This window comes from Oncorhynchus masou, chromosome 32, assembly GCF_036934945.1.
Source record: "Oncorhynchus masou masou isolate Uvic2021 chromosome 32, UVic_Omas_1.1, whole genome shotgun sequence".
NCBI classification, from domain to species: domain Eukaryota; kingdom Metazoa; phylum Chordata; class Actinopteri; order Salmoniformes; family Salmonidae; genus Oncorhynchus; species Oncorhynchus masou.
The window spans coordinates 28,600,558-28,628,284 of NC_088243.1; the positions used below are offsets into that span (position 1 = coordinate 28,600,558).

The following is a 27,727-nucleotide window of genomic DNA, read 5'->3' on the forward strand; positions in this document are numbered from 1 at the left end:
AAAACCGGTTTTCACTTCGTCGATATGAGGTTTTGTGTGCAGGTTGAGGATTTTTATTTAATCCATTTTAGAGTAAGGCTGTAATGTAACAAAATGTGGAAAAGGGGAAGGGGTCTGAATACCTTCCGAATGCATTGTATACCGACAAACTTTGAACCTCAGCAAGCTGCTCTTGGATCAGTTGAGTACACAATGAAAAGCCTCTAAGATGCATAGTACATCACCTCAAGTATTGGTAGAGGTGCATGCTATGTAATGTTTCATGAATGTTTTATTTAACCAGGTACGTCATTGAGAACACATTCTCTCTTACAATAACGACCTGCTCCTGTGGTCAAACATTTAATCGCCTGATCATGATTTGCTTTTCTTCAATACATAGCTTTATCTGCAGGCTACTTAACTGTTCACGGCAGCCAAGCCATGTGACCAGTCCACTTCCTGTCTCTGTGGGCCAGTGAAGATTGACGGCCACTCGTTATCTCCACCTGGAGCTCCAGTCCACTGCTACTCTGTTATTTACATGGCTTTGTGTAAGCCAGCCATGGCTTTTTAATAGACCTATGTCTTCCTCCTGTCAGCTCATGGTGAATGAGGGAAGCCTGTGTTACTAGGACTGCCTTCACTCTGCCATAGCATGCTGACAAGACCAGGGAATATCACTCAGTGGATGCTTCACCAGACATAACTGAGTGTTGATGGGGTGAAAAATAGCAGGAGCACACAACACCTATCCTAGTTTTTAAGATCTACTGTAACCAGTATGTTTGAATAATAGGCCTAGGTATGATGAGATGAGAGCCAGCCAATGGGCTGTAAGCTATCCGTTTTTTCACTGGGAAGATTTTTCAGATGGCTGTACCTGTTTTACTGTTACTTGTCATAGACGCTTGCTAAAAAACTTCAACTGGCATCTGTAAAATTTGTATAGAATCAACTTGATCCCATCTGTTGAAGACGCTTGGACCTTATTTTTTTTATATTTTCAGTGGTGTTGTTAACGAACACGCCCCATAAAGAAAATGAGAATTAAAAACAGGTTCAGCCCCTGGTTCGGCCGTGATCTTGCAGAGTTACTCCACCTCGAATTGCATTTGGCAAAAGGCTCGGCACACGCATAGTCAGGCTGACTGGCTCTTGAGAAATAAGTAATAACTGGCAAATGAGAAATAAGTGGTGGCAGGTTGCCTAGTGGTTAGATTGTTGGACTTGTAACCGAAAGGCTGCAAGATCGAATCCCCAAGCTGACAAGGTAAAAAATCTGTTGTTCTGCAGTTAACCCACTGTTCCTAGGCCGTCATTGAAAATAAGAATTTGTTTTTAACTGACCTGCCTAGTTAAAGGTAAAATAAAAAAGTGGACTAAGGCTATCCGGAAGGCCGGAGTTAGTTACTTTAAGGAGTTGTTCTCTCTCTGTGGGTCGAACCCCAAGAAGTTCTGGAAAACGGTTAAACCTCTTGATACTACCCATCCCGGATCCGGGATCGTGAATACAGCCTCAGGCTCATTAGCATAACGCAACGTTAACGATTTCTGAAAATCGCAAATGAAATGAAAATAATATGCCTGCTCTCAAGCTTAGCCTTTTCCTCTTGAAACTCCCCATCCCGGATCCGGGATCGTGACTAAAGCCTCAGGCTCATTAGCATAACGCAACGTTAACGATTTCTGAAAATCGCAAATAAAATGAAAATAATGCGCCTACTCTCAAGCTTAGCCTTTTCTTAACAACACTGTCATCTCAGATTTTCAAAATATGCTTTTGAACCATAGCAATTCACTAATTTGTGTAAGAGTATGCTAAGCTAGCTTAGCATTTTGAGTAGCATTTAGCACGCAACATTTTCACAAAAACCAGATAACCAAATAAATAAAATCATTTACCTTTGAAGAGCTTCGAATGTTTTCAAGAGGAGACTCTCAGTTACATAGCCAATGTGCAGTTTTTCCTGAAAGCATCTTTGTGTAGGAGAAATCGCTCCGTTTTGTACATCACATTTGGCTACCGAAACGAACCGAAAATTCAGTCACCTACAACGTCAAACTTTTTCCGAATTAACCCCATAATATCGACCGAAACATGGCAAACGTTGTTTGGAATCAATCCTCAAGGTGTTTTTTCACATATCTCTTCATTGATATATCGTTCGTGGAAGCCTGCTTTCCCCTCAGAATCCCATGGAAAAATACCAGCAGCTGAAAATGAGGACACCGGGCGGACACCTGGAAAATGTAGTCTCTTATGGTCAATCTTCCAATGATATGCCTACAAATACGTCACAATGCTCCAGACACCTTGGGGAAACGATAGATAGGGCAGGCTCATTCCTGTCGCATTCACAGCCATATAAGGAGACAATGGAAAACAGAGCCTCAAAAATCCTGCTCATTTCCTGGTTGCCGTTTCATCTTGGTTTTGCCTGTAGCTCCTGTTCTAGGGCACTCACAGACAATATCTTTGCAGTTCTGGAAAATTCAGAGTGTTTTCTTTCCAAAGCTATCAATTATATGCATAGTCGAGCATCTTTTTGTGACAAAATATCTTGTTTAAAACGGGAACGTTTTTCATCCAAAAATGAAATAGCGCCCCCAGAGTTTCAAGAGGTTAAAGACCTGGAGAATAAACCCTCTTCACAGCTGCTCTTAAAGTTGATGTGGTTGTGACTTACAAGAAGCACATGGCTGAGATCTTTAATCACCACTTCATTAAGTCAGGATTCCTATTTGACTCAGCCATGAGTCATGTTGGCTGTCCAACATTTCCTCATCTCCCACCCCTTCTAATGCGACTATCGGGATGCTTCTCCCTCTATTTCCACTGCCCCGCTACAAGGTTTCTCCCGGCAGGCGGTCACAGAGTCCAAGGTGCTAAAGGAGCTCCTGAAACTTGACCCCAAAAAACTATCTGGGTCAGATGGTTTATACCCTTTCTTCTTTAAGGTTGCTGCCTCTATCATCGCCAAGCCTATCTCAAACCTTTTTTAACCTGCCTCTCCTTTCTGGGGAAGTTCCCATTGCTTGAAAGGCAGCCACGGTTCATTATTTATTTAAAGGGAGAGATCAAGCTGATCCTAACTGTTACAGGCCTATTTCTATTTTGCCCTGTTTATCAAATGTGTTGGAAAAACGTGTCAATAATCAACTGACTGGCTTTCTTGATGTCTATAGTATTCTCTTGGGTATGCAATCTGTTTTCCACTCAGTTTATGGATGTGTCACTTCAACCTTAAAGGTGTCCAATGATGTCACCATTTCCCTTGATTCTAAGAAATGTTGTGCTGCCATTTTTATTGACTTGGCCAAAGCTTTTGATATGGTAGACCGTTCTATTCTTGTAGCTCAGGCAGTAGGAAGCTCTCTCATCGATTTATATGCAGATGATAGTCTTATACTCAGCTGGCCCCTCCCCGGATTTTGTGTTAAATGCTCTACAACCAAGCTTTCTTAGTGTCCAATAAGCTTTCTCTGCCCTTAACCTTGTTCTGAACACGTCCAAAACAAAGGTCACGTGGTTTGGTAAGAAGAATGCCCCTCTCCCCACCGGTGTGATTACTGCCTCTGAGGGTTTAGAGCTTGAGGTCTCATACAAGTACTTGGGAGTATGGCTAGACAGTACACTGCCCTTCTCTCAGCGCATATCAAAGCTGCAGGTTAAAGTTAAATCTAGACTTGGTGTCCTATATCGTAATCAGTCCACTTTCACCGCAGATGCCAAACTAACCCTGATTCAGATGATCATCCTTCCGATGCTAGATTAAGGAGACCTAATGTATAGATCGGCAGGTAAGGGTGCTCTCAAACGGCTAGATGTTCTTTACCATTCGGCCATCGGATTTGCCACCAATGCTCCTGATAGGACACATCACTGCACTCTATACTCCTCTGTTAACTGGTCATCTCTGTAAACGAATCGCAAGACCCACTGGTTGATGCTTATTTATAAAACCCTCTTAGGCCTCACTCCCCCCTATCTACTGCAGCCCTCATCCTCCACATACAACACCTGTTCTGCCAGTCACATTCTGTTAAAGGTCCCCAAGGCACACACATCCCTGGGTCGCTCCTCTTTTCAGTTCGTTGCAGCTAGCGACTGGAACGAGCTGCAACAAACACTGAAACTGGACAGTTTTATCTCAATCTCTTCATTCAAAGATTCGGTCATGGACACTCTTACTGACAGTTGAGGCTGCTTTGCATGATGTATTGTTGTCTCAATCTCATTGTCTTTTGTGCTGTGTCCAATAATATTTGTACCATGTTTTGTGCTGCTACCATCTTGTTGCTACCGTGCTGTGTTGTCATGTGTTGCTGCCTAGCTATGTTGTTGTCTATGGTCTCCCTTTGTCCTATTTAGATTTTTTAAATCCCAGCCTCCATCCCCGCAGGAGGCCTTTTGTTAGGCCATCATTATAAATAAGAATTTGTTCTCAACTGACTTGCCTAGTAAATAAAGGTTAAATAAAAAAATCCAGTCTATTGGATATGAACACTTACTGCAATATCCCCAGGGAGAGAAATCACTCTAGAGAGGGCGTTGGGTTACAGGAGTCACTTCTTGTTTAAATGGAATTCATTCCCTCATCCTCAACTTTAAAGACACTGGCAGCCATTATAATTGGACTGGGGGGAAAATGCTCTGAAATCCGACTTAAAAATATGCCTTTGTACTTTGCAGTGTTAGTGTGAATGGAAAAGACAAAGTAATATGGCGACATGAAGGAAGCACATGCCAAACATTATCTCAGCAAACAGTTGGATTGATGGAGGTTCTGAATTTCACTGGGTCCTTTGTGACCTCCAGATTAAATGTATTGTGTGTAGATACACCGTCAAGCCCATATCGCCTGGACCTGAAGGCGTTGGAGAGATCCTCTTTGTGCCTGTACAGAAAAAGGCAAGAGTGTGGCCCATAGGGAATCCATACCTTAGTCCTAAACAGTAGCATGCCAAGGCCAGTCGGATAACAATGCAATATTTGACAAGGAATAGTAAAACATAATTTAGCAGTTTTCACTGATTTGGAAATGCAAGAATAACATGCTTGCAATGCCACTCACTTGATAGTTTGTAGCTAACTACTGTACAGCTTGTTTGGTCCGGCGTGCGTCAAGTCACTCTGGTTCACACTGACCGTGTGCAGAAAGTAGTCCATCACAACTTCTTCCCATTGATCTTTGTCGATAGTGCCTGCTAAATTCAGGGCAGCAATGTTGTTCAGCAGAGTTCTCCATGGCTAACATTATCTTTCAAAAAAAGCTGCGGTAGCAAGGATTATCTACACATACTAAGCAGCTCATGTTATAGACAGAAGTGTGCTACATGGCAGACCAATCTGAACTCATCTCTCAGCATGTCCAGCCCATCCATTATCTCAGCCAATCAAAGCTAGCAAGAAGGTTCCTATATTTTCTGTGGCTAAACCAACTTGGCTTGAAATTTAAGAATTGTATTTGTATTTACAGATGGCATACACGTTTGTTATTAAGGCACATGAAAGTTAACATGTTTATGAAGGCATTTCTGCCCCAAAATGCATTTTCATAAAAATGTTCAAATGCCTCTCCTGTGAAGTAGTGATGTGTGACATACTTTGATAGCGATTGAGTGCAAACATCAAAAGCATGGCGTGGGATATGGCATACCGTTCAATATTAATCACTTTCCTTTTTCTATTTCCTCAGTTATGGTTGCATGACTTCAGCCCCTGAGACTTCGGCCTTGGCTCACTCATGGTGGATTCTGAGTTTGTGGTGAGGGCGCCCCCTCTGGATGGGAGGGATATGGAGCTGGATGTGCTGGGCTTCCTGGACTCTCTGGGGGAGGACAACAGCACAGCAGCAGAGAGGTGCTACCGCTCCCACTCCCGCAGCAGTGTCCTGCAGGGCCTGCCTTTTGGAGGGGTGCCCACGGTCCTCGCCATCAATGTTGTCCTGTGGCTGGTATGTTGCTGACACAGACACACCGATACATGTATGTGTACACAATCACACGCTCGCACACACACTACAGTGCTACAGCAGTACCAGAGAGACATTTTCCCCAAAGACCCATCCTTCACGTGAAGTGCAACATTGTATCAAATCAAATCACGAACTTGCAAAATTGTATCATGTAGCTTATTCCGGGCGTCAGAGTTTCAGACATCTGTTTTTAATGACGATCCCACTGGATGTTTGGAATCATCAGATCATGATATTTTGCTCTTTCACATCAAGTCTTGGTGATTATCGAAGCTGGGAGTGTTCGAAAGACTTCAAATACTGAGGAACTAAACAGACATTGTTGACTTACTGTGTGAGGTGAATAAAAATTACTGAGGAGCTCAGCTCATTCATGGTGGATGTGGTGGGTTATGACAATCAGACATTGCCAAATGGGCGCTTTCTTACTTTTGCATGCAGCAGGCACGGTAGGCCTACTTCTGTGTGTAATCAGGTTCTCTCTCTCCCTCAACTTTATCAGGAACGAGAAACCAGACACATGCTCATTGCTGACATGGATTACGCCAAACAAAAGCCAATGAAAACATTTACAAAACTCATGGTTGTGAGAAACACGTTTTGGTTTATTTCATAAGTGTAGCAGGTTGTAAACTCCTCAAACAACGTTTCCAGTCTGAGAATGAAAGCGGTAAATTACTGTAATTAATACAATACAGGCATTAACAAAAATGAATGTAACCAAATGACGGGGAATTAATGGTACATTTACTAGGCCTACTGGTGACCTGTAATGGAGAATTGATAGAAAATAAACAAAGGGAAAACGATTCACACAATTAAACAATGAATGCACAAGAATTGGCGGTAGACAGCTGAACGTATTCTGGAGAGCTGAGCACATGCATTCTGGAGAGCTGAGCACATGCATTCTGGAGAGCTGAGCACATGTATTCTGGAGAGCTGAGCACATGCATTCTGGAGAGCTGAGCACATGTATTCTGGAAAGCTGAGCACATGTATTCTGGAGAGCTGAGCACATGCATTCTGGAGAGCTGAGCACATGCATTCTGGAGAGCTGAGCACATGTATTCTGGAGAGAGATACGCCATGTCTTTGCCAGACACCCCTCCCTTCTTCTTGCAACATTTAAAATTATACTCAACACATTATCTTCACATTATCTTCACGCATTACTGACAGCTGCAACTCAGTCAGCTAGACCTTTTGCCACTTGTACTACCCAAATTGCGGGCTTCCCAAATAGGCATAGGCCTACACACTTGTGATTTGAAACAATCCACAATAAAACATTTTTTAAATAAGCTAATGATCCTCTGTGGCTAAGTCATGCTCCCTGGTGAATTATTTTGAATTATTTAATTTAGACACGAGAAATTATAGCCAATTTTGTCGAAAGCACAATTTACTTTAGGAGAATCCAGCATCCTAACAGTGCAGAGCTCTGCATCCGCCAATTTTCCTTTCCAAATTCACAAGAGGCTGAAACCAGAGATCTGTATAATGACGAGATGGTCACGTCTCCGCACTAACAATAAGAGTTGCAAAGGTGGGAAGGCAGGCGACAAGCTGCATATTATGCCCATAGAAACGCATTGGGCTTATTCTTGACAGATTTTACCGAGAGTCAGCCCTCTAGTTTTGCCTCTTCCTCTCTGCTGAAATTATTTCACCGGAGAGGAGAAAGCATCCGAGTGAGCGAAACAGCGCCCCTCTATATGTAGCCCATGTATCTGATGCTGTCTGGCCAGAAATAGTATGACATGTCATAATACTCTTTTGGTCCAGGCAGCATCAGATACATGGTGTACAGATACTGAGACCGAGGGGCGCTGTTTTGCTCGCTCGGGTGCTTTAACTGAGATCGATGCGTCTTTCCGTCAGCATGCGTCTCGGTCAAATAAATTAGCAATATTTCAATATTTTATTTGTACAGGCAAGAAGGTGGGGCGGGCTCGGCCCCCTGAGGCCCGTCCATAATGCTGGATCTGCTTACAAGCCTTCACATTCATCGTTTTATGATACAAACACTACTCCATTCTCCTCTTCTCTATAAAATACGGTGTGTTTAGAAATATGCAGAAAGATTACTCTTCCCACTCCAGGATGATAATAGAAATCCATCTGTCTCCAGATTTGTTCCGCTGTCAGTTCTTGTCAAACTAGATTTTCTCTCTGGTTATCAGTCTTGTCTACCAGCCCATGTTTAATTGATTCACTGTGATTGTTCCCTGGTAGTCAGGACAACACAGAAGGTTAATAGCAGTGTCTTAATGACGAGTTCAAGTGTGTTTCAAACCTTGATTTCCCCCCATGTGACAGCGTACCGCCTCTGCACCATTCCTAACATCACACAAAGTAATCATCTGTGGGGCATCAGCGGAACGTGGACACCCACCCAGGGAAAAGAGATGAAGACATCCGAGACAGGCAGAGAGAAATGGGATACAACGAGGAGATATTATATATGCAGAGAGCTTAGGAATTGCATTTGGCCACGACTATAAAAGCAGAATGTATTACTCATCTTAGTCCAATACCTTGTTAAACATTGACCTGGTTGCATGGCTTTAGACCAGTATGGAGGCGCAGGGAGGTGGTGGTTGATGAGCTCTGTGTGTCTTATAACTCGTTCTTTGTATTGCAGTTTCTTTTGCTCATCTTTTCCTTTTTGAGGAAGGCTGCGTGGGACTATGGCCGTCTGGCTCTACTGATGGAGAATGACAGGTACAGTAAAGCCCTTCACCTCAGCTTCTTCATTCTCACTGTATTTTAAGTCTGATTTAGAAGTCGAGGCAACACTCAAGATGGAGAAATCCGTATCGAAAGCATAATTCATGACTGATTGACATTGTGCTACTTGAGATTGGCTCCCCCTCCTGAGAAGAAATGGTACTGCCCAGGCATTCTCATGCTCATGAAATACTTTGTTTTCCTGTCTCTCTTGCTTTGATGGAGCTCGTGTTACACTACATTGCTTTAATATAACTATGCCTAACAAAATATAAACGCGACATGCAACAATTTAAAAGATGAGTTATAGTTCATATAACAAAATCAGTAAATTGAAATAAAGTAGTTCGGCCCTAATCTATTGATTTCACATGACAGGGAATACAGATATGCATCTGTTGGTCACAGATACTTAAAAAAAATGTTAAGTAGTGCTGTGGATCAGAAAACCAGTCAGTATCTGGTGTGACCATTTGCCTCATGCAGCATGACACATCTCCTTCGCATAAAGTTGATCAGGCTGTTGATTGTGGCCTGTGGAATGTTGTCCCACTCCTCTTCAATGCCTGTGTGAAGTTGCTGGATATTGGTGGGAACTGGAACATGCTGTCGTACACGTCTATCTAGAGCATCCCAAACGGGCTCAATGCGTCACATGTCTGACTATGCAGACCATGGAAGAACCGGGACATTTTCAGCTTCCAGGAATTGTGGACAGATCCTTGCGACATGGCGCCGTGCATTATAATGCTGAAATATGAGGTGATGGCGACAGATGAATGGCACGACAGGCCTCAGGATCTCGTCACGGTATCTCTGTGCATTCAAATTGCCATTGATAAAATACAATTGTGTTCGTTGTCCATAGCTTATGCATGGCCATACCATAATCCCAGCGCCACCATGGGCACTCACTTCACATTGACATCAGAAAACCACCCACCACACAACGCCATACACGTGGTCAGTTGTGAGTTCGGTTGGATGTACTGACAAATTCTCTAAAACAGCTTATGGTAGAGAAATTAATATTAAGTTATCTGGCAACAGGTCTGGTGGGCAGGCCAACTGCACGCGCCCTCAACTTGATGTCTGTGGCATTGTGTTGTGACAACTGCACACTTTAGAGTGGCCATTTTTTGTCCCCAGGACAAGGTGCACCTGTGTAATGATCATGCTGTTTGCCAAGTTAATCCAGCCACCTGACAGGTGTGGTATATCAAGAAGCTGATTAAAGGGCATGATCATGTAAACAAATTTGTGCACAAAATTTGAGCTAAATAAGCTTTTTGTGCAAATGAAACATTTCTGGGGTCTTTTTTATTTCAGCTCTTGAAACATGTGACCAAAACTTGACATGTTATTTTTATTCAGTATTGTATACATACATACCATTTAATCACTTTTTACACATTATCACAATCTGTGAGTACTATTTTTCCCCCAAGCCTTGATACCATAATATGCAGAAGGCAATAATGGCACACTCATTGTAGCTCTGATTTTCCTGAATCTTAGGACCTTGTTAGCTTTTAAAGTGACGTGAGGTCCAGTCAGTCCTCTGTGTGGGTCTGCAGAGTGAGGCTCTGCAACAGCTTACTTCTGCCTGACCTGGAGCCACTCCGGTGTGAGTGTGGGGTTGATTTAGTTCTGCCTGACCAGCAGCAGCGCTCTGCCACCCTGGGGCAGTGACATCTGTTTGTTCTGCGGAGCGGCGGCCGTCGCGCTAATTCAATTATTACGCTTAAAGTGGCACGCTGTAGAGCTGTCAGCAACTTCAACTTGAAAGAAACATCACCAAACTCGATCATCACAATGCTTCATTGAATTCCAGGAACACTGTCCATCCCTCCTATCATTGATATGATCTAAGATTGACTGGAGTTCTAAGGGGAGGACCGCATCCTGCATGGAATAGCTATTAGACCCAGCCAACACAATTAGCGCTCATGCTGTCTGCAGGCTCTGTGCCTGACCGTCTGTTGGAAAGAGAGGATATTAACTTCCCACAGTCACTCATTGCAAAATGGGTTCACGTTTGCTATAGAATTTTAGGATGCTGTCCAGGCCACTGAAAATCATCCTTCCAAGAATGTGTTTAACGGCTGTAGTCTCATACTGTGCTGCCTTGTTGCTCGTGCAGTATAGTGGCTTCCATCTTGTGATGTGATACATGTGATGAGCTTCCTTCCTTCCTATTCTGTAGGAAGAGACCCATGCACCATAATGATAATCCTGGTATGTCTTCTGTTGCTCAGCCTCACGTCCCTGTTCTACGGAGAGCAGAGTGAGAAGGAGAAGTCCCCGTCAGAGTCCAGCCCGTCAGACTCAGACACCAAGGACTTGGTAAGTCCAACTTTATTATGGATCCAAGTGCAGACAGTAGGATAAGTCTGGAGGTATAGCTGATAAAGGGTGACCCTGTTTGAGTGTGATTCCACTCTTTTTGTGACCCTGATCAAACACTTTTCCTTAATTGAGTTGATGAAACATCCAGCTGCACAAACAAAAACCAGAAGCATTAAGAAAAGGCAGATTATTTAGAGAATTTATATACACACACACACACACCTGCCTGCGTGACTTGGTAAGATCACCATTAATGTAACACACTATGTTAATGAGGGAGTAGGACGGAGTAAGACAGGAGTCTTCTCCCAGAGTTTAACAGCAGTGAAGTGGTTTACGCCTCAGACTAGACCTATATAAACCCAATCACTCTCTCAGTGCGTAGGCCTTAATGTTATGCACCGCGGGCCAGGCGTGCTTGGCACTGCCTACCACATATGTGGTATCGATTTTGTTTTTGATAAGCGATCCACTGAATGTTTTATGTCTTTCCTCCTTTAGGGCTTCTGCTCTTGGCTTACAACACTTTACCAAATGAAGTAAGTGTAAAACCTCTACACACTGTTATCACTTCTAGCATTTGTATTGCCCTTCTCTTCAATTTTGTCATCCCATTAAGCAGTGAAAAGCAAACGAGTGTGTGTGTGTGCTCATGGAATTGTTTGTGCCGTGGTTTACCATAGACTTGAGCAAGTGCAAATACTCTTAACTCCACTAATTGGATTTAGATCCGTAACTTCCTCTGTGTCCATGGTTTCCATATTATTATGGTGGAGTTTGGGTTCTTTTGGGTGCTGTTTTTAGCTCTTGTGTTAGTGGCTGACTGTAATACCTCACCCTGGGATCCCTGGGGAAGTGCTAACCCACCCTGAAAGCTCTCTGTGTGGCCTGGCCTGCTTGCCGTGGGACCAGCAGGCAACTCTTGTTTCTTCTCTTCTATGAGACAAGTGGGTTTTCTGACCCTCCAGGAGTGCAGTGAGGTATGAGGAGCAGGCCCCACAATATCACTACCACGGAGCACCTGACTCTGTCTCCCCATAGAAGAGAAGGATTCTGTTTTTCCCACTACAGTCCCATTACACCCATGTGTCTAGTACATGCTGTTTCCCCGTAGACCCCTTCTCAACTGCACAATGCTTCTTTGTAACTCTGCGCTTCGTCTCCTTAGTTTGAATCCTGCCACCCTGGGAAGATTCCCTCTTCCCTCCCCAGTTTCAGAACCTCTCTCTCTGTGTTGCGTCTCCAGGGATGAGGAGATCAGGAGTAAGTGTGGTGTCGACGCTACGACCTACCTATCCTTCCAGCGCCACATCATCCTGCTCATGACCGTGGTCTGCCTGTTGTCTTTGGCCATCATCCTGCCTGTCAACTTTTCCGGAAACCTCCTAGGTAATTTAGAACGAAGCCTTGGCCTATGTTGGGAGGCCCAGGGATATCCTAGATGCCAGGGGAGCTAGAGGCGCACCTCGCCGGGAGAGACCAGGCCACACATGCATATGCAAACACAAACGCATACAGGGGTGGGCTAGCACGCATGCACACACACACCACAGTTATAAATACAAATGGACAAAGTCTGCCCATGGATATCTTAAATGTAGGCCACACACACACACACACACACACACACACACACACACACACACACACACACACACACACAGACCCAAACACAGACAGAGTGAAATGACACCAGGGAAGTGAAATGATAGGCTACAATGTCTTTGTTCATGATCATTCACTCCACAAATGACTTGTAACTATAGACAGGTTGGTTGTTTAGCAACAAAGCCGAAGCGTGCACAACTATGAGGCGAAACGGACTGGGTTGGCTTAGCTTTTTGATAACATGTAAGCTATACTTCGTCTCCGATGTTTGTTTACTGAAAACACAAATACATTTGCACAAGGACCTGTCTCTCAAATACATTGTTACAGTTGTTAGCTAGCTTGCGAATTTGACCCATATTAGCATTGACATTAAATCAGTTAAAACGCCTCAAAACAAGACATGGTATCAAGAACATTATGAACCGAGTTGAAACAAGACAATAACGATTCCTCACATAGCAGTTTCTTGTCATTCTTGCTAGCAATCTGGCCATCCAGAATCACAACATGCTGAATAATGCCCAATGGAACCAGCACATCGTTTCCGTGACGACGTCGGCTAACCCATCTAGAAATTCCTTGACTTTAATTTAGTGGGAAGTGAACAAAACGTTTGTTGTCATAACCATTAATCTTGTGTTGTCGGGCACTATCGGTTCGGGGGCAGTGCCCTTGTGAGAACAATTTTGGACCTCCCTGTGGCCCCCTAAATGTGGAGTATGAAATCATTTTTACATAACTAATTTTTGCTATCGTTCTTTTTTTACATCCGTTATTAGACAGAAAATGCAAATAAATTGTTGAATGATTGTGAACATGGTATTTCGCCTGCTAATGCCTGCAATGCAGTGACAATAACGTCTAATGTAACTGGCCCCTCTAACAGTACAACTGGCCCCAGCTTGGCCCCCCCAGTTGAAATGGTCTAGAACCGTCTCTGGTGTCGGGGGGAGCGGGTTTATATGCAATTAAGCCATTTATAAAATGGTCAGCTATATTTGTAATACAGACTAGCTCAAAACTAAGTGATTTTGATAATTTTCTTTTAAATGAAAGTAGAGGTGCTATCTTTATTTGCTCCATAGCTCAGGCGACTCGAGGCTGTTTGGCTCATCTCAGTCACCAAGAGGAAGAGCTTTGCAGCTGTTTCTGAGTTAATAAACAATGCAATGCTACTGGATGGTAACATTCAAATAAAACCCAGCCCTGAAACAAAACGTAGAATGAAAATAATTCCTATGTCATATCATAGGAATTTGCACGAAGTGGGCAGTTCAGATTTGTCACTTCAAGCCCAGATATGTCATACTTTGTGCAACATCATGAGAAAAAGTGGATTTCTAGTGGTGGTGGGTGTTTAAAGTCCCTCCCTTTACTTTAGAAAAATAACTGTTACACACATTAACTGTCGCATGTTGTCTTTTCTATAGGGGATAATCCTGAAAACTTTGGAAGAACGACTGTGGCCAATCTTCCTGCGAAGTAGGTCAAAGGGCGATGGCTTCTCTTTTTGCAGAGGATTCATAATAATTCAGGAAATGTTCAAGAATATCTTGGGACCATCTTGGTTATCCAACGGTCACGTGGAAACCTTTTCTTTATCTTCTCTTAGGGACAGTTTCCTGTGGCTCCACAGTATCTTTGCTCTGCTCTACTTCATCATCACAGTGCTGTGTATGGCCCACCACTCCTCACGCCTGGAGTACAGAGAGGACGAGAAGGTGTGTGTGACTGCTCCTCAAACCTAGCCAAATGTATAATGATGACAGCATGGTCAGGTTACTGTCTCAGAAAACCTGAAAGAGACACCATTTGGTGTCTGTAATTAATTGTTACCATCTTGTCAGGTGGCCAGGACTCTCATGATCACCTGCATCCCCAGAGAGATCTCAGACCCAGGCCTCATCACCAAACACTTCCAGTAATCTTAAATGTTTACTTCCCACTTTGCTTACTCTTTCAAGATACAGCTGATACTAATACAGCTGGTGTGGATAGGTGGTTTAACTCTGTTCCCTTTTCCCTCCACTCTAGTGAGGCCTACCCCAGCTGTACTGTCACTGACCTCCGCTTCTGCTTCAACGTACAAAAACTGATGAGGCTGGACTCTGAGAGGTACAGTAACTATGACAATATGGAGAAATTAGTTACATTTTTAATTTTTGTTGCCTTGTGCAGATTTGAGTTGTTGTGTTTCAGACGGAAGGCGATGAAAGGAAGGCTGTATTTTGCCACTAAGGCCCAGAAGGAGGGGAAGATCATGATTAAGACCCACCCCTGTGCTACCATCTTCTGCTGTGACGTGTGCGGCTTTGAGCAGGTGCTTTTGTAACAGAAATGTCACAGTGAATCTTGGTCATAGTAATTATGTTGCATTGATTGCATTTTGCCACTGGATGGCAGTAAGAAACTAATTTAGATTTGAGCAGCAACGTGATTCCTCGTCTGTCTGAATTGAAATACAATAAGGGATACAACAAGACTTGATGAATAATACCAGTATGTAGCTGATCTATATTTTCAACTCTTTGCAGGTGGATGCAGAGCAGTACTACAGTGAGCTAGAGGAGAAACTGACTGATGAGTTTAATGCAGAGAAGCATCGCATCTCGCTCATGAGGCTGGGCATCGCCTTTGTGACCTTTCGGGACGAAAGGATGACTGCTGTGTGAGTAAACTATGACCTCTGACTGACCATGGTAATGCACTGTACTGCAGTTTCCCGCAGTGCTAAATTACATGTTTGACTTTCCCCCAAATTCCTGTTACAGGGTTTGATTGAATATGTTCACGAGTGTGTGTCTGCCTGTTTTGTGTGATGACTTTGTGTCTGTGTGTGTTGTTTCTCTTCGCAGTATTGTCAAGGACTATAGCAGGGTCCGTTGCCGTCAGAAACCACAGCAGTCAAGCATCACCACGGTAGTTCAGTCTCACAGGTGGGGTGTAAACTACGCCCCGGCACCAAGCGACATCATCTGGTGAGCGAGGTTATCTGAAGCAGATGATGACTAGAAATCCCCTCCCATTGGTTTTCAAACTGTTTAGTAGCTTTATCTTACCTGATAGGTGAGTTAAAATATACCGTTCGGGATTTGAAACTGACGCATATTAACGAGCGGTACCCTGCATTTTTGCAGTTAGATTTGTCATTTAGAAGACGCTGTTATCCAGAGCGACTTAGTTGTTGCATTAGCAATTCGTATTACAGTTAGTAGCAAAGAGAGACAACGGCATATCCCAGTCAGAGTAAGCAATTTGTTCCTCAATAAGTTGCTAGCAGTAAGGTCCACGCTAGTAACAGGCTTTCAAAGACATTTGCACAGATTGAGTTCACCGTTTGACCGCTCAAACATACTGTAAATTGCCTTTGAAAATCAATTGCAGTGCGTTAATCTGTGTTACTTAACTTACTCTTACAAGAGGGCCATTCAACAATATAACCAATTAAATTAGATGGATTTTAGAATGATCGTTGTGTGGGATGTCTTAGAACCTGTTTTAAAGTCCATTTGAGATATAAAATAAAGTGATAACCATCAGCCCCTATGAGGTTACATACAGTTGAAGTCAGAAGTTTACATACACTCATTTTTCAACCACTACACAATTTTCTTGTTAACAATCTATAGTTTTGTCAAGTCTGTTAGGACATCTACTGTGTGCATGACACAAGTGATTTTTCCAACAGTGGTTTACAGACAGATTATTTCACTTATCACAATTCCAGTGGATCAGAAGCTTACAAACACTGTGCCTTTAAACAGCTTGGAAAATTCCAGAAAATGATACCTATATCGACATAACCTTCTAAGGTCTTCGAAAGCCCAGTTAACAAACAGATTACTGACTATTTCGAATCCCACTGTACCTTCTCCACTATGCAATCTGGTTTCAGAGCTGGTGGGTGCACCTCAGTCACGCTCAAGGTCCTAAATTATATCATAACCGCCATCGATAAGAGCCATCACTGTGCATTCATCGACCTGGCCAAGGCTTTCGACTCTGTCATTCAGCACATTCTTATTGGCAGACTCAACAGCCTTGGTCTCTCAAATTTTTTTCAGATTGCCTTGCCTGGTTTACCAACTACTTCTCTGATAGGGTTCAGTGTGTCAAATCGGAGGGCCTGTTGTCCGGACCTCTGGCAGTCTCTATGGGGGTGCCATAGGGTTTAATTCTCGGGCCGACTCTCTTCACTGTATTCATCAATGATGCCGCTCTTGCTGCTGGTGATTCTCTGATCCACCTCTACGCAGACACCATTCTGTATACATCTGGCCATTCGTTGGACACTGTGTTAATAAACCTCCAGACGAGCTTCAATGCCATACAACTCTCCTTTCGTGGCCTCCAACTGCTCTTAAATGCAAGGAAAACCAAATGCATGCTCTTCAACCGATCACTGCCCGCACCTGCCCACCAGTCCAGCATCACTACTCTGGACGGTTCTGACTTAGAACATGTGGGTATCTACAAATACCTAGGTGTCTGGTTAGACTGTAAACTCTCCTTCCAGATTCACATTAAGCATCTCCAATCCAAAATTAAATCTAGAATCGGCTTCCTATTTCGCAGCAAAGCATCCTTCACTCATGCTGCCAAACATACCCTCATAAAACTGACCATCCTACCAATCCTCGACTTCGGAGATGTCATTTACAAAATAGCCTCCAACACTCTACTCAACAAATTGGATGCAGTCTATCACAGTGCCATCCGTTTTGTGAGCAAAGCCCCATATACTACCCACCACTGCGACCTGTATGCTCTCGTTGGCTGGCCCTCGCTTCACTCTCGTCTCTAAACCACTGGCTCCAGGTCATCTACAAGTCTCTGCTAGGTAAAGCCCCGCCTTATCTCAGCTCACTGGTCACCATTGCAGCACCCACTCGTAACACATGCTCCAGCAGGTATATATCACTGGTCACCCCCAAAGCCAATTCCTCATTTGGCCGCCTTTCCTTCCAGTTCTCTGCTGCCAATGACTGGAACGAACTGCAAAAATCACTGAAGCTGGAGACTCATATCTCCCTCATATCTCCCTGCTCTGACAGCTGGTGCTTAAAGCACTAGCTTTAAGCACCAGCTGTCAGAGCAGCTCACAGATCACTGCACCTGTACATAGCCCATCTGTAAACAGCCCATCCAACTACCTCATCCACATACTGTATTTATTTATCTTGCTACTTTGCGCTCCAGTATCCCTACTTGCACATTCATCTTCTGCACAGCTACCATTCCAGTGTTTAATTGCTATATTGTATTTACTTCGCCACCATGGCCTATTTATTGCCTTAACTCCCTTATCTTACCTCATTTCCATTCACTGTATATAGACTTCTTTTTTCTACTGTATTATTGACTATATGATTTGTTTATTCCATGTGTAACTCTGTGTTGTATATGTCGAACTGCTATGCTTTATCTTTTACAGGTCACAGTTGCAAATGAGAACTTGTTCTCAACTAGCCTACCTGGTTAAATAAAGGATAAATAAAAAAAAACCTGGAAGGCCGCTCTGCAAGGAAAAAGCCACTGCTCTAAAACCACCATAAAAAAGCCAGACTACGGTTTGCATCTGCACATGGGGACAAAGATTGTACTTTTTGGAGAAATGTCCTCTGGTCTGATGAAACACAAATATAACTGTTTGGCCATAATGATCATCGTTATGTTTGGAGGGAAAAGGGGGAGGCTTGCAAGCTGAAGAACACCATTCAAACCGTGAAGCATGGAGGTGGCAGCATCATGTTGTGGGGGTGCTTTGCTGCACTTCACAAAATAGATGGCATCATTAGAAATGAAAATGATATGGCTATATTGAAGCAACATCTCAAGACATCAGTCAGGAAGTTAAAGCTTCCTGGGTCTTCTAAATGGACAATGACCCCAAGCTCCAGTTCCAAAGTTGTGGCAAAATGGCTTAAGGACAACAAAGTCACGGTGTTGGAGTGGCCATCACAAAGCCCTGACCTCAGTCCTATAGAACATTTGTGGGCAGAACTGAAAAAGTGTGTGTGAGCAAGGTGGCCTACAAACCTGACTCGGTTACACCAGCTCTGTCAGGAGGAATGGGCCAAAATCCACCCAATTTATTGTGGGAAGCTTGTGGAAGGCTTCCCACAACGTTTGACCCAATTTGAACAATTTAAAGGCAATGCTACCAAATACTAATTGAGTCCATGTGAACTTCTGACCCACTGGGAATGTGATGAAAGAAATAAAATCTGAAATATATAATTCTCTCTACTATTTTCACATTCTTAAAATAAAGTGGTGATCCTAACTTATCTAAGACGGGGAATTTTTACGAGGATTAAATGTCAGGAATTGTGAAAAACTGAGTTTAATTGTATTTGGCTAAGGTGTACGTAAACTTAGTACTTCGACTGTATCCCCCATTAGCCAATGAGACAGCCCCACCAAGCGGTGCTCGCTGTACTTCATGCCGCATTGGCTGTGTGTGTTTGTGCGGCGGGAGTGCTCCCTGTTGGTGTCACAGGCTCTGGGGTCGACCAGTGATTGACTGACTAACTGACTGTGTTTTCTTTCATTAAAATGGAGCACTCGAGTGTGCTGTATCCAACCTGTTATCCACTCCAGTGTGTTTTGTTATTCCCTCCCACGTTAAGGGTTGTTTTTGTTGTATTCATACTTTGTGGATATAAACAGTAGAACATATTAGCAGAGACAGGACGTGGAGAGGTCTGTCATGTCAGCCGTCCATCAAGATAGATCAGTGACCATGTTTTTCCTTCGTCTCCAGGGAGAACCTCTCAGTGTGTGGCTCCCGCTGGTGGCTCCGCAGCGTTCTGCTCAACATCCTCCTCTTCCTCATCCTCTTCTTCCTCACCACTCCCGCCATCATCGTCAACACCATGGACAAGTTCAACGTCACCCGGCCTGTGGACAGCCTGAGGGTCAGAGTTTGTTCCTGAATTACAGTGCTTGAATGGTCCTAATGGGGTGATGGTGCTGTACAAAAGCAAATAAACTCAGTATTTCCAGAATGAACTATAGCATGATGAACTCATGAGGTTTTGGTTTCTCCCCATAGAGCCCGATCATCACTCAGTTCTTCCCTACTCTATTGCTCTGGGCATTCTCTGTCCTGCTGCCCTTCATAGTCTATTACTCAGCCTTCTTCGAGTCTCACTGGACCAGGTAGAGTATTGCACTGCTTGCAGGCCCCAGCAGATAGTGCTCTACCCAAGGCCCACTTCTGTCCCTGAAAAGACAAAACACTATTCATATTCCTCGGACCCTCTTCACTTGTTTTTGTCTGTCTTCTCGACACAATTACACACCTCTCACTGTTCTTTCACTGTTGTCTCTCTGTCTCACTATGTGTGCTCTGTTTGCTTGCGTTACTTCTCTAGTCAGGTTGTCGTAACGATCTTCTGTGGAGATAATGGCATGCAAAGTGGTCACGATACACTGAGGAGCAGAATAGCTCTGCATCCTGGAGGAGACAACTTCACACTGCACCTATGAGCACTGTCTCTTTACATAACCACCCACCCATATATTGTGAAGGACTTAATGCAAATCAATGTTTACTGTTATTGTGGAAGGCTCTGCTCGTGGTAATGAGCCCACTAAGTTGTTTGCATTTGAAACGGAATCATTAAATATGTGAGATGTTGCTTTTTGAATGTCGCGTGTGAGTGAGTGCGATTGTGTTTGTGTGAGCTTCTGTCATTAGTGTCTTTCATATTCTAACATGTACTACATGTCCAAAATATGTGTTGTGATGTCCAAAACATGTCCTCTGTTGTGATGTGGTCCATGTTGTGGTGTCCTCAGATCCAGTGAGAACCAGATCACGATGCACAAGTGCTTTGTACTGTTGGTGTTCATGGTGATCATCCTGCCCTCGCTGGGTCTCTCCAGGTATGAATATAGGAACATACATGCTGACGTGTAACAGACCACTGATTGCTCACTGCTAGGATCATTACAGAGATTGTGTATGATCCAGGATCCTGTGTGTCTGCTCTAATGTACCTGTGCTTCTTTCCTCTCCTTTTGCCCTACTCTAGTCTGGATCTGTTCTTCAGGTGGCTGTTTGATGTCAACTTCCTGGAAGACAAGGATGTTAAATTGGAGTAAGTGTAACTGTCCAGGCCTCTACTGCTATGGTTCCATCTGCGTAGCTCGCTCTGACAGAACTGCCATGGCAAACATACTTCTAAGATATGTCTCCTCTGTGTACAGGTGTGTGTTCCTGCCTGATAACGGCGCGTTCTTTGTGAACTACGTGATCACGTCCAGCCTGATCGGCACGGCCATGGAGCTGCTGCGTATCCCAGCTCTGATGGTGTATGCTCTGCGTCTCTGTTTGGCCAAGCCCGGGGCCGAGCGCATCCACGTCAAACGGGTGACAGGAGCAGTATTTGACTGTAGTATTTGTGTGCATCTTTGATTTATCAAATAACCTTTTTTTATCTCCAGAGCCAGGCCTATGAGTTCCAGTTTGGTCTGGAGTACGCCTGGACCATGTGCATCTATGCTGTTAGCATGACTTACAGTATCACCTGTCCCATCATCATGCCCTTTGGTGAGTGTGTGTGTGTGTAGGCTAAAGAAGCACGCTTGTCTTTGCTTCTCACATCCTTCCTTCCTATGTATGTGTTTTGTGTGTCTCCTTCCTGTGTGTGTGTGTGTCTCCTTCCTGTGTGTGTGTTCAGTGGAAACCTCTCTCCTGCTACTGTAACCTTGGTCACCTCTGCTGCCAGCCTGGTGCAGACTGTGAAGTGTATGTGCTGTAGTTCCAGACCCTCAGGCACAGCGAGTTGTGAGCCAGACGCCCACTCCACTTCTGTCACTTCTGCCGCTACTCTCCTTTATTTACTGCCGCTACTCTCCTTTATTTACTGCTGCTACTCTCCTTTATTTACTGCCGCTACTCTCCTTTATTTACTACCGCTACTCTCCTTTATTTACTGCCGCTACTCTCCTTTGTTTACTGCTGCTACTCTCCTTTATTTACTGCTGCTACTCTCCTTTATTTACTGCCGCTACTCTCCTTTATTTACTGCCGCTACTCTCCTTTGTTTACTGCTGCTACTCTCCTTTATTTACTGCTGCTACTCTCCTTTATTTACTGCCGCTACTCTCCTCTTTTTACTGCCGCTACTCTCCTCTGTTTACTGCCGCTACTCTCCTCTGTTTACTGCCGCTACTCTCCTTTATTTCCAGACGCTACTCTCCTTTGTTTACTGCCGCTACTCTACTTTATTTACTGCCGCTACTCTCCTTTATTTACTGCCGCTACTCTCCTTTATTTACTGCTGCTACTCTCCTTTGTTTACTGCCGCTACTCTCCTCTGTTTACTGCCGCTACTCTCTTTTGTTTACTGCCGCTACTCTCTCTTGTTTACTGCCGCTACTCTCCTTTGTTTACTGCCGCTACTCTCCTTTGTTTACTGCCGCTACTCTCCTCTGTTTACTGCCGCTACTCTCTTTTGTTTACTGCCGCTACTCTCTTTTGTTTACTGCCGCTACTCTCCTTTGTTTACTGCCGCTACTCTCCTTTGTTTACTGCCGCTACTCTCCTTTGTTTACTGCTGCTACTCTCCTTTGTTTACAGCTGCTACTCTCCTTTATTTACTGCTGCTACTCTCCTTTATTTACTGCCGCTACTCTCCTTTATTTACTGCCGCTACTCTCCTTTATTTACTGCCGCTACTCTCCTTTGTTTACTGCTGCTACTCTCCTTTATTTACTGCTGCTACTCTCCTTTGTTTACTGCCGCTACTCTTCTTTATTTACTGCCGCTACTCTCCTTTGTTTACTGCCGCTACTCTCCTTTATTTACTGCTGCTACTCTCCTTTATTTACTGCCGCTACTCTCCTTTGTTTACTGCCGCTACTCTTCTTTATTTACTGCCGCTACTCTTCTTTATTTACTGCCGCTACTCTCCTTTGTTTACTGCCGCTACTCTCCTTTATTTACTGCCGCTACTCTCCTTTATTTACTGCTGCTACTCCCCTTTATTTACTGCTGCTACTCTCCAGGCCTTGACACCTGCCTTCCACATTGTACCAGGCCTGGGCCCTGCTGCATGCTGTCTTTAACCTGTTATTCATTCTGTAGCCCAGAGTTGGGGTCAATTCCATCTAAATTCTAGTAAATTCCGAAGTCAGCCGACAGGAATGGGAGTGTAATTGACCTCAACCATGCTTTAGACTGAAATTAACACTTTACAATAGGTGATTGGCTGCATATGTCCTCATCAGTCAGCTCGGTGTATGTCTGTCTCTCAGGGCTGCTCTACCTGATCCTGAAACACATGGTGGACCGTTACAACATCTACTATGCCTACGTGCCCACCAACCTCAACCAGCGCATCCACACTGCAGCCATCAGCCAGGTCATCGTGGCGCCCATCCTCTGCATGTTCTGGCTCCTGTTCTTCTCTGTGCTCAGGCTGGGTACTTCCTGGTTCATGTTACCATAGCCTATCAAACAGACCGATACATGTGGGTTACCCACTGTTAGTCAGACATAGCTTAGTGAGTCGTCATATATGGTGATGTGGTCTTGATTGTGGTTCTTCTCTTGTGCTCCAGGCCCAATGCGTCCCATCACCCTCTTCACATTTGTGTCGCTGCTCTCCTGCCTTGTCTTCTCCCTCTTCAGCTTATGCCTTAGGAAACAGCCTGACAGGTCATCAAGCTACCAGGTCAGCGATAGTATGAACAATGGGACATAGTGCTGTACTGGTGTTATTGCTAGCACAGCCTTAGTTTTTGACAAACTCTATGTAATGTAATTTATTAAGCCTAAGTACCTCAACCTTGGGCTATGTCTTTATTAGATGTGGTATTTAAGAATCTGCTGTCGCAGTGCAGCTATGCTCTTTAGATAAATCCCTATAATTTCAGTGCGAGATTATTATTGACACTTCCCCCCCGGTGGGTGTAGAGCACTGGCCCTCAATGGCTTAATTATCACTGTCCCAATGTGTTTCAGATGTTTGACCAGATGTCTGCTGACCAGCCAGCAGAAGGGGCCTTCACTGATGCAGAGAGAAGCTCCACCCCCTCCACCACCCCCTCCAATGTACCCGCCTTCATTCACACCACTCTCAATCCCTGTACAATAAGCTCATAACTAGTATATATGTATGAGTCATTTCAGTTTTAGTAATTAGTAACTTCTTTCTCTGTGTCTCTCCCCTCAGCTGTTTGTGGCATCTGTATTGCTGGAGCCGGAGTTAGGCCTGACCCCCATGCCCTCCCCAGCTCACCAGAGCTACGGGACTATGGCCAGCTCCCAGGACAGAGAGGAGCAAGAGGAGGAGGAAGACCAGGTTGAGACTGTCGAGACAGAGCTCCAGGACCCTCCAAACCCCTATTACTCCAGCCCCCTCATGGACAGCCCAGTGGGCTACCAGTGACTCACCCCCCTCCCTAACCTCCATACCGTCTCCTATTTGTAAGAGAGAAAGATGTTTTTTTTAAACCCTTGTTTTACCCTCTTCCACATCCAAGCCCCTCTGACTGTACAATGTTTGTGAGGGACCCTTTTGGATTTTGTGTTTGGAGGTTCTTTGGAACCAAAGGCTGAAATAGGTTCTTCCCCAGCCCAGTGGAGGGGATGTGGGGGCTTCATCTTAAATAAACAATACGGAGGATACTTCAAACAAAAGTGCATCTGTAGTTTTCTGACTACTTCATGTCTCCCTTTTTTCCCCTCTATAAGTGAATGAACTTTACCATACTGTATGTGACCTGACTGGGAGTGACTGTGTAGTGAAGGACACTATCTTTGTGTACCACTGGGAAAGGAGTAGGGATGAATTTCACCAGTTCAGTGGGTTTTAACCCAACGACCCTACTAGACAAAGTGGTCTTGGCTCTGGGGGATCTGGCTCTGGTGGGGTAGAGCTCTGCGAGGCAGGGCTGCGGGTCGGGATCAAGCCATCTGCAGTGGGAGAACAGGACAGACGGAGGGAAGGCAGAGTGGAACTCCGAGCTCTAACACCCTATGGAGGAGAAGGGACAACGGGTCTGATACTATTGCATTTATTGTCAAGGTTCTTGTTTTTGCTCTTCTGTACTGTCAGTTGTATGTGATATTATTGTGCTGAGGGGCGGACTGTGTGTATTGTTTAATAATTTATGTATAGTGCCATCCCTTTTTATTAATGTTTATCAATGACTGTTATTATGAGAACATCGTAGTTGTGTTCAGTAGGAGGAAATGGGAGAAAAGATTTCAAAACAGAAAACAAAAAGGAGTACTCTTATTGGACAAGTTCAGGGAGCACCTGAAGTCCTCAATTTTTAGAACATTATCTCCAATGACTTGGGTTTTAAAACGTTGTGCGTAAAGGTCCAGCCGCAGAAATAGTCTTGAAAAGATACTAGTAGCACCCTATTGCATCATGGTTTCGGTAGTCCAAACCAGTCGTCCGCTCCACTGCATGTTGCGAACGTATACATTGTTATACTCCATGTCCACCCATCAAACTAAAGACTCGGCTGACCTCACTGTTTGATTCAATCATACAGTAACCTTTGCTAGTTTTGTATTGTGAGTGTTTTGCTGCTCGGGGGAGAGGAGGTTTCCATGCCAAACTAAATGGAAACTGATTGAGGTTTGTCATTGTGCTCTCTTGCTGTGCCTTGAAGAATAACTCACTATGTTGCATGGACTGAACTGAAGAGCAGGGAAAAGCGGGAGACCGATTCAAACAACGCATAGTTCTGGCCATAGTTCTATCCAACGCAATTGATAGCTATTATCCTACTCCCTACTTTGTGTGAGCAGCCATCTTCCTGTGTACTGTGTGTCATACAGTTCCTTCAACCAATAGACAAGCAGCAGACCTGGGTTCAATAAAGTACATGCATATAAGACTTTAGTAAAAGTTGTATTTTCTGTGTTTTGAATATTTTCTAATGTAGCTGAATCTTACTACCTTTTCTTGAAGTATTAGAAAGTATATTCTAATAGTTTCCTATAAATAGCCTACTTTTTTGACATGCTTATTTCCAAATACATTTCTTAAAAATAAAAAAAATGTAACTTAAAGGACAAGGTTCGAATGCATGGAGTATTTAGATGCACTTGTCTGTGTATTTGAGGATTGTCAAGTACATGCCAATACTTCCAAATACATTCAAATATTGAACTACTTATTTTCAAGGAAAACACATCGACATACTTGCTTCAAAATTTCTTTGAAAGTAATTGAAATAGTATTTGAACCCAGGTCTGTCGAGCAGTGTGCTCCACAAACCACCGAGCTAATGATGTTGACTCATTATGTGCAGACTATTTGCTAGTCTGATGGGGTTTTTCAATGGAAGCATTTGGATTGTGGCTTAAGGTGCCTTGTTGTCGGTGTCTTTGCAGTTTCTAACTGCTGTATTCTGTGATCATATATTCCAGCTCTTTGTCGATGATATAATGGGATTTGAACGTTGATTCTCTGGTGTCTTTTCCCTTCCTATGAGTTGATTATAAGATGTAGTTACAGTACCAGTCAAAGGTTTGGACACACCTACTCATTCAACGTTTTTTCTTTATTTTTACTATTTTCTACATTGTAGAATAATAGTGAAGACATTAAAACTATGGAATCATGTAGTAACCATAAAAGTGTTCTTCAAAGTAGCCACCCTTTGCCTTGATGATAGGTTTGCACACTCTTGGCATTCTCTCAACCAGCTTCATGGGGAATGCTTTTCCAACAGTCTTGAAGGAGTTCCCATATATGCTGAGCACTTGTTGGCTGATTTTCCTTCACTCTGCGGTCCAACTCTTCCCAAACCATCTGAATTGGGTTGAGGTCTGGTGATTGTGGAGGCCAGGTCATCTGATGCAGAACTCCCATCACTCTCCTTCTTGGTCAAATAGCCCTTACACAAACTGGAGGTATGTTAGGTCATTGTCCTGTTAAAAAAAACAAATGATAGTCCCACTAAGCGCAAACCAGTGGGTTGGCATATCGCTGCAGAATGCTGTGGTAGCCATGCTGGTTTAATTATGCCTAAAATTCTAAATAAATCAGTGTCACCAGCAAAGCACCATCACACCACCACCTCCATGCATCACGGTGGGAACCACATGACATCAAGGCAAAGGGTGGCTACTTTGAAGAATCTCAAATATAAAATATATTTGGATTTGTTTAACACTTTTTGTTGGTTACTACATGATTCCATTTGTGTTATTTCACAGTTCTAATGTATTCACTATTATTTTACAATGTAGAAAATAGTTTAAAAAAATATAGAAAAACCCTTGAGTAGGTGTGTCCAAACTTTTGACTGGTACTGTATGTTTTGTCATTTTGTCATCATTCATATATTGTGGTTTTTGGTTTTTCCTGAACCCAAAGGAAGCTACAGAATGTATATAATAGCACTCCAAAATTCAAACGGTATAATTGTCAACCTAAGAAATGTCCAGTGTACTTTAGTGCAGCCCTGTGAAGGTAGTAATTTTATAGTCATTGAAGTATATTCTTGATATACTCTGTCTTTTTGAAATAGTGTTTGTCAGAAGTGGTTTTGAGAAACGGAGGGAATATTATAGGATAAATGTGCTGTGTCTCATAAAATCAAAGTTATTTGTTTAATTTGAGGGGGGAATAGAATTGTGTTTTATGAACAAATGTTAAGCATAACAAGAAACCAACCTTTTGGCCACACACAAACTGTGCAGGCCTAGGCTACCATCAAATCAAATTTATTTATATAGCCCTTCGTACATCAGGTGATATCTCAAGTGCTGTACAGAAACCCAGCCTAAAACCCCAAACAGCAAGCAATGCAGGTGTATAAGCACGGTGGCTAGGAAAAACTCCCTAGAAAGGCCAAAACCTAGGAAGAAACCTAGAGAGGAACCAGGCTATGTGGGGTGGCCAGACCTCTTCTGGCTGTGCCGGGTGGAGATTGTAACAGAATATGGCCAAGATGTTCAAATGTTCATAAATGACCAGCATGGTCAAATAATAATAATCACAGGCAGAACAGTTGAAACTGGAGCAGCAGCATGGCCAGGTGGACTGGGGACAGCAAGGAGTCATCATGTCAGGTAGTCCTGAGGCATGATC

At 43.6% G+C, this 27,727-nt stretch overlaps 1 protein-coding gene across 1 annotated transcript in view; it reads left to right on the top strand.

Moving 5' to 3' along the window:
- tmem63c (transmembrane protein 63C) overlaps positions 1-27,256 on the top strand; it is a 53,366-nt gene extending 26,110 nt beyond the window's left edge. Inside the window, exons 2-23 of the mRNA XM_064953784.1 lie at positions 5,682-5,939; positions 8,608-8,687; positions 10,952-11,039; positions 11,544-11,581; positions 12,289-12,431; positions 14,084-14,135; positions 14,266-14,374; positions 14,501-14,574; positions 14,688-14,768; positions 14,853-14,973; positions 15,188-15,321; positions 15,509-15,631; positions 19,420-19,573; positions 19,711-19,817; positions 20,460-20,546; positions 20,696-20,761; positions 20,871-21,033; positions 21,108-21,213; positions 22,923-23,090; positions 23,229-23,341; positions 23,632-23,721; positions 23,843-27,256. Coding sequence (XP_064809856.1) covers positions 5,730-5,939; positions 8,608-8,687; positions 10,952-11,039; positions 11,544-11,581; positions 12,289-12,431; positions 14,084-14,135; positions 14,266-14,374; positions 14,501-14,574; positions 14,688-14,768; positions 14,853-14,973; positions 15,188-15,321; positions 15,509-15,631; positions 19,420-19,573; positions 19,711-19,817; positions 20,460-20,546; positions 20,696-20,761; positions 20,871-21,033; positions 21,108-21,213; positions 22,923-23,090; positions 23,229-23,341; positions 23,632-23,721; positions 23,843-24,058 — 2,523 coding nt within the window. The 5' untranslated portion in view covers positions 5,682-5,729 and the 3' untranslated portion in view covers positions 24,059-27,256. The remainder of the gene's footprint in view (positions 1-5,681; positions 5,940-8,607; positions 8,688-10,951; positions 11,040-11,543; positions 11,582-12,288; positions 12,432-14,083; positions 14,136-14,265; positions 14,375-14,500; positions 14,575-14,687; positions 14,769-14,852; positions 14,974-15,187; positions 15,322-15,508; positions 15,632-19,419; positions 19,574-19,710; positions 19,818-20,459; positions 20,547-20,695; positions 20,762-20,870; positions 21,034-21,107; positions 21,214-22,922; positions 23,091-23,228; positions 23,342-23,631; positions 23,722-23,842) is intronic.
- The last annotated feature ends 471 nt before the right edge of the window (positions 27,257-27,727 follow it).